The 5,166-nt window shown below is 41.1% G+C and overlaps 1 protein-coding gene across 1 annotated transcript in view; it reads left to right on the forward strand.

The window, feature by feature from the left end:
- CACNG4 (calcium channel, voltage-dependent, gamma subunit 4) overlaps positions 1–2,342 on the forward strand; it is a 61,751-nt gene extending 59,409 nt beyond the window's left edge. The window contains exons 3-4 of the mRNA XM_009894803.1: positions 826–966; positions 1,804–2,342. Coding sequence (XP_009893105.1) covers positions 826–966; positions 1,804–2,342 — 680 coding nt within the window. The remainder of the gene's footprint in view (positions 1–825; positions 967–1,803) is intronic.
- Positions 2,343–5,166: the final 2,824 nt, after the last annotated feature.

The raw sequence follows: 5,166 nt of genomic DNA on the forward strand, positions 1-5,166 counted from the left end.
GAATGCCTACCAGGTTTTGCCCCTTTGGTTTTTATGATACAGACTTCTCTCTTCTTGTGCCTGTTTATTTTTTCTCAGCCCTTGTGTTCTCTCCCTGCTGCTTCCCTTTCGGTTGCTGCTTAGTCTTGTGGTGACCTGACTTTGAAAGCTGGCTTGAAGTGGTGTTTTAATTTTTTTTTCAGGGATTTTATAGCCCATCCTGGTGAATGGACTGAAACAGACAGAATTTTAAATGACTCTACTTAGCTGTCAGAAAACTAAACACAAACATCTGAGACACACTTGTTAAAATTTCTTCCTTAGAAATCTGAAAGGTTTCAGTGTCCTTAATATTCAACAAAAGAAAAACGGGTTATTAGCTGTGCTCGCTGGTAACACAAATGCTGCAGACTTCAAGAGCTGTAATTTGCTCACCTGTACCAAGGAACAGACCATGCTCAAGCCATCCCCAAACGTTGTAGGTTTCATAGTCAGCTCACGAATTTTTCAGTGCTGCTCCCTGCGTGACGCCGGGTCTCACTGTCACTTACCTCGTGCTTTGTCAGAAATGTTCTGTACAGGGTGGCATCAGGTAATGGCAATAACGTTGGACCTTCTAGGAGAAAGTTCAGAAGATTTAATCTACTCAGTTGAGAGTGTCTGTGCCACATTGGCCACCCACCCATGGCCTCAGCTCCCAAAAATGTGCCCACAAATGCAGAATCAATGATAACTCCAGCAAAAGCCGGGGCTGGGGGGGAGACTTTGTAATCTCCGTATTTGCACCCGAGGAGGCATCTGAAATGATTACTGCCTGTCTTGGTTTTCTACCTGTGTCCCCTGCAGGCATAGTCCGTGCCTCCAGCGTGTTCCCCATCCTAAGCACAATATTGCTGTTGCTGGGAGGACTCTGTGTCGGAGCAGGAAGGATTTACAACAGCAAAAACAACATTATTCTCAGCGCTGGGATTCTCTTTGTTGCAGCAGGTATGTCCTCCTTAAATTGAGTCCCTAAGAAGTGCCGCCTTTTTAAACTGAAAAGGACTGTGGAAAAGCTTGCTGGCAGTTCTCTCCCTGTACCCTTTTCCTGGATGGAGGGCACTAGCAACATCACGCTAGGCCAGTTTCTTCAGACAAAAATGTTTTTGAAGCTCTACAATACATATATTCTGGAAAAGCTTTTAGTTTTCCTGAAAAAGGAAGCTAAAGTCAGTAACAAGCAGGTTTTACTCTATTTAAAATGTATTAAATATTAGATGAATCAGGTGCCTCTTACATCCAGGGCCTTTTTTTTTTTCTTTTATAAGATGGCAGAAAAATTTCACCTATGATGGGTGAGCGTGTTTTTCATACCAGAAACATCTGAGAGAGTCAGTCCTATTGTTAATAGCTTTCCCTGAAGCTCGGATTAAGCATCCTGCGTTTAGATGGAAATTCAGCAAGGTGGAAGAGAACTTATCGTGATCAAGGTGAACAGCCATAGCCCTGAGCTCAAAATGTATTTTTATTATTATTCTGAATGTTAAAATCCCACTAACAATATTAGCGAGCTCACATAAGCTACTTCTTTCCCACCATGACAATAAGAGATGGGGACAAATCCTGCTGAGTATTTCAGGATCCATGCAAGCATACGTGACCCAGGTGTGGGTCTATTCTTTGTTTTTCAAGAATAAATGAAATCTTGAGATAAATGAAAGAGTAAATAAATGTAATAAGATTTCCTGCTCATAATCGTTGAACCATTCAGGTCCAGGAAGTAACATGGCTTGAATTTTATCTTCACAGCCGCATAACCACTGATTTATGTTTTTCTCTCTCTAGGACTAAGTAATATCATAGGGATCATTGTCTACATATCAAGCAATGCAGGTGACCCAAGTGACAAGCGAGATGAGGACAAAAAGAACCATTACAACTATGGTTGGTCTTTTTATTTTGGAGCCTTGTCTTTTATTGTGGCCGAAACCATAGGTGTTCTGGCTGTGAACATTTATATTGAGAAGAACAAAGAGCTGAGGTTTAAGACCAAGAGGGAATTCCTTAAGACTTCTTCCAGTTCTCCTTATGCCAGGATGCCAAGTTATAGGTACAGGAGGCGGAGGTCCAGATCCAGTTCTCGATCTACAGAGCCTTCTCCATCTAGAGACATTTCTCCGGTTGGCATGAAGATAGCAAGCACCATTCCCATGAACGAAATTTCCATGTACACTCTTTCCAGAGAGCCTTTGAAGGTTACAACAGCTGCCAGCTACAACGCAGACCAAGAAGCCAGTTTTCTGCAGGTTCACAACTTCCTTCAGAAGGAATTTAAGGAAGGACTCCACGTCAACATGGTCAACAGGAGAACAACGCCTGTTTGAAGTACCTTCCTTCCTCAAGCTTTTTGAAGAAATACCGAAACAGAATGGATCTGTCATGAAAGAGAAGGAGCGATGTTAAAATACCCTCTCACCTCTTTAATTGTGGTGTGTGTGGAGATCCTCTGGACCAACATAAAGATATTACACGCTCGTAGCTTTTTCTGAAGCTATTTGGAGTTTGTTTCTTTCAGTTCTTGGTGTCATGAGATGAAGGCAGTTCGTGTTCCTGCACTTTTGTAGTGTGTACAAAGCCTTGGAGAAACTGCAAAGGAGTTGCCACCAGTGTGTTTTAAAGGATTACAGAAAAAAATTGTTGTATGACTTTTTTTTTTTTCTAAAATTGAGATCCCTTAATAAAAACTTGCAAATATAATTTGTAACCAAGCCCAACGATGGATACGAACTACTCATCAAAAGTGAGCCACTTTCCTTTGACGCAGCATAAGCTTTGCCTCTTTCAGGAAAAAAAAAAAAAAAAGAAAAAAGAAAAAAAAAGAAAATATTTTTGAAGGCAACACTTTCTAAAACTTACCTGTGCTACTGAAAGCTTAGAGCACCTGCGTACTGAGCATTACAGACTCCCTGATGGGGTGGTAAGGGGGTTTCCCATTTCTGGGAGTCAGGCGTCCCTCCGGGCAATGCAGGTGGGGGAGAAGAGGGTGGGTGCATCTCGAAACACCTAGAAAGGGAAGGATTAAAGTAGGTGGGACTTGAGCATATTTGCAAATATCATTTCTTGCCTAACATTTAGAAAACTTGAATTCTCATTTCGACTAGCCCTAGTGCCTGATCCGGCAAGGTGCTGAGTGCTGTCTGTCAGGAGCCCCGAGAGACTACTTATAGCAAGAGCGAGAAGCAGAGCTGAGCCGGGGTGGCCCGCGCAGGCGAAGCCGCCGGTTCCCTGCGACTGCATTCCTGTTTTCCTTACTGCTTCACAAGTGCAACACTAACGCTACTGGAAACTAAGATATCTAAGCAACGTGCGTAAGAAAATGAGAAGCTAATACGTTCGGACTAGCAAAACTTCCTGCAGCAATGGGAACTGAGTGTTAACAGAACGGATGACAACTTTGTATTTTTTAAAGTAGAACAAAAAAAAAAATCACCGTTTATGAGATATTTATTAAACTCTTTTTATTATGAATAAGTGCCGCATGGTGCAAGGTATAGTTGCTTTTAGATGGAAATGATGGTTCGACATAATTTAATTTATTTTGTAATGATGAATCTGCTGGCGTGCAGAGAGCCCACAGAAAACTCTATGCATCACCTAAGGGGGGAACTAATTTGCACCCTTTGCTTCTGTATGTTTCTAAAAAAGTCTGAAATATTTTTTTCTTTTAAATTCCCGATTTCATTTTTTACACTTAGGCTTGGAATCTCAAAGCTCGAGGGCCTGACTCAAAGGTAATTTCATTTAATAGTAATGATGCTGATTTTAGCGACCGCTCGACCAAGCCATATGAGAATGAGGTGCCCAGTTCCCCTTGGATGAATTAGGTGCAGTGAGAGAGGAGCATCTAATTCCTGTAGATTCCTTTGAATGTACCCGTCAGCTTTGCCCAGAAAATCTTTACTACCAGAAGTGGTGACAAGAATAAAAATCACTCTTTGGAAATCTTGGCTCACTGATGGTGGAAGATCTCAGCCAAACTGTTAAAACCTCTTTAGTCTTAATTTATCCTGTGATGGCCACAGCGTCAGTGACTCAGTGCTGTTTTGGATACAAGGCTTTCAGCTAGTAGAAACAAGTTCTCTGGGAAAACCCCGGAGGAGCTGCCTTAACATCCCAAAAAGCAAGTTGAACCCCCTCACCCCCCCAAGTGAACCCTGCCCAAGCCTCTCTCCTTGCAAGAACCAAGACACAATTCTCATTTTTAAGCTAAAGTCTTCCCCTAGTCGCTGTTAAGCTCTGCATAGCCCTCAGCCTGGCAGAGCGACATTGTTATTTTGGCGGAGATGGGTTGGAGCCTTCATCCCTGCTTATTAAGAGTTTCCATTCAGGTTAAAACTCTGCTGGGATCCTTTTTCAAACTTCTGAACTCTGAGAGCTAAAGCGGATGGAGTGACGGGAACGATTTAAAAGTAGAAAATGTTGTGCTACTTTCTGTATCAACACACTATGGAGAAAGATATTACACAAGCTTTTTAAAAAAATTCAAACAGAGGCAGACAAGAAAACTTTTTTACCTACTTTTCAGCTAGGACAACATAAAAGAGTTCTAAAATTATTAAAGTTCTTGATGAAAGGTTTTTTTTACAAGAATCTTTATGCTTTCAAACAATAAATTATTTCCTACTTTTTGAGACTTCGTAATATTAAAATACTTTGATTAGCTATGATAGAAGTAGAAGTTTGCAATGAAAAAAAAACCTTCTGTCTCATTAGTGTGTCATACTAAGTGCTAATTAATTTACATCTAATTATAGTCGATGTATTTTTCAAGTGCAATTTCCCAGAACTATTTGTTTCCCACTGTGTTAATAAACTAATAGTTAGAAATAAGTCCTCATCCGTGTTTACTGTAATTAAGAATAAAACCATTCCCTTTAAAACCAGGAGTTAGATATAGGCTGTTTTTCTAAACTCATGTACATTGAACTGGAAGTTGACAGTGTGAGGTTTGCTTCGCACGTTGGTTTTGTTCTTTTAATCGTCCTTCACCAGTGAACGTGTTTAAAACCAACCATCTGGTTCCAGCCAAAGTCCAAGGCTTTTCGCGAGCCCAGATCATACCTGCAGAGGCACGTGCAGTGTTTTTATATCACATCGGCAAAAAAAAGTCTTGCCAAGCATTTTGGGATGTTCCTCTTTGCCAGCACT

Source organism: Charadrius vociferus, unplaced genomic scaffold (genome assembly GCF_000708025.1).
Source record: "Charadrius vociferus isolate BGI_N301 unplaced genomic scaffold, ASM70802v2 scaffold321, whole genome shotgun sequence".
Taxonomy (NCBI): Eukaryota; Metazoa; Chordata; class Aves; order Charadriiformes; family Charadriidae; genus Charadrius; species Charadrius vociferus.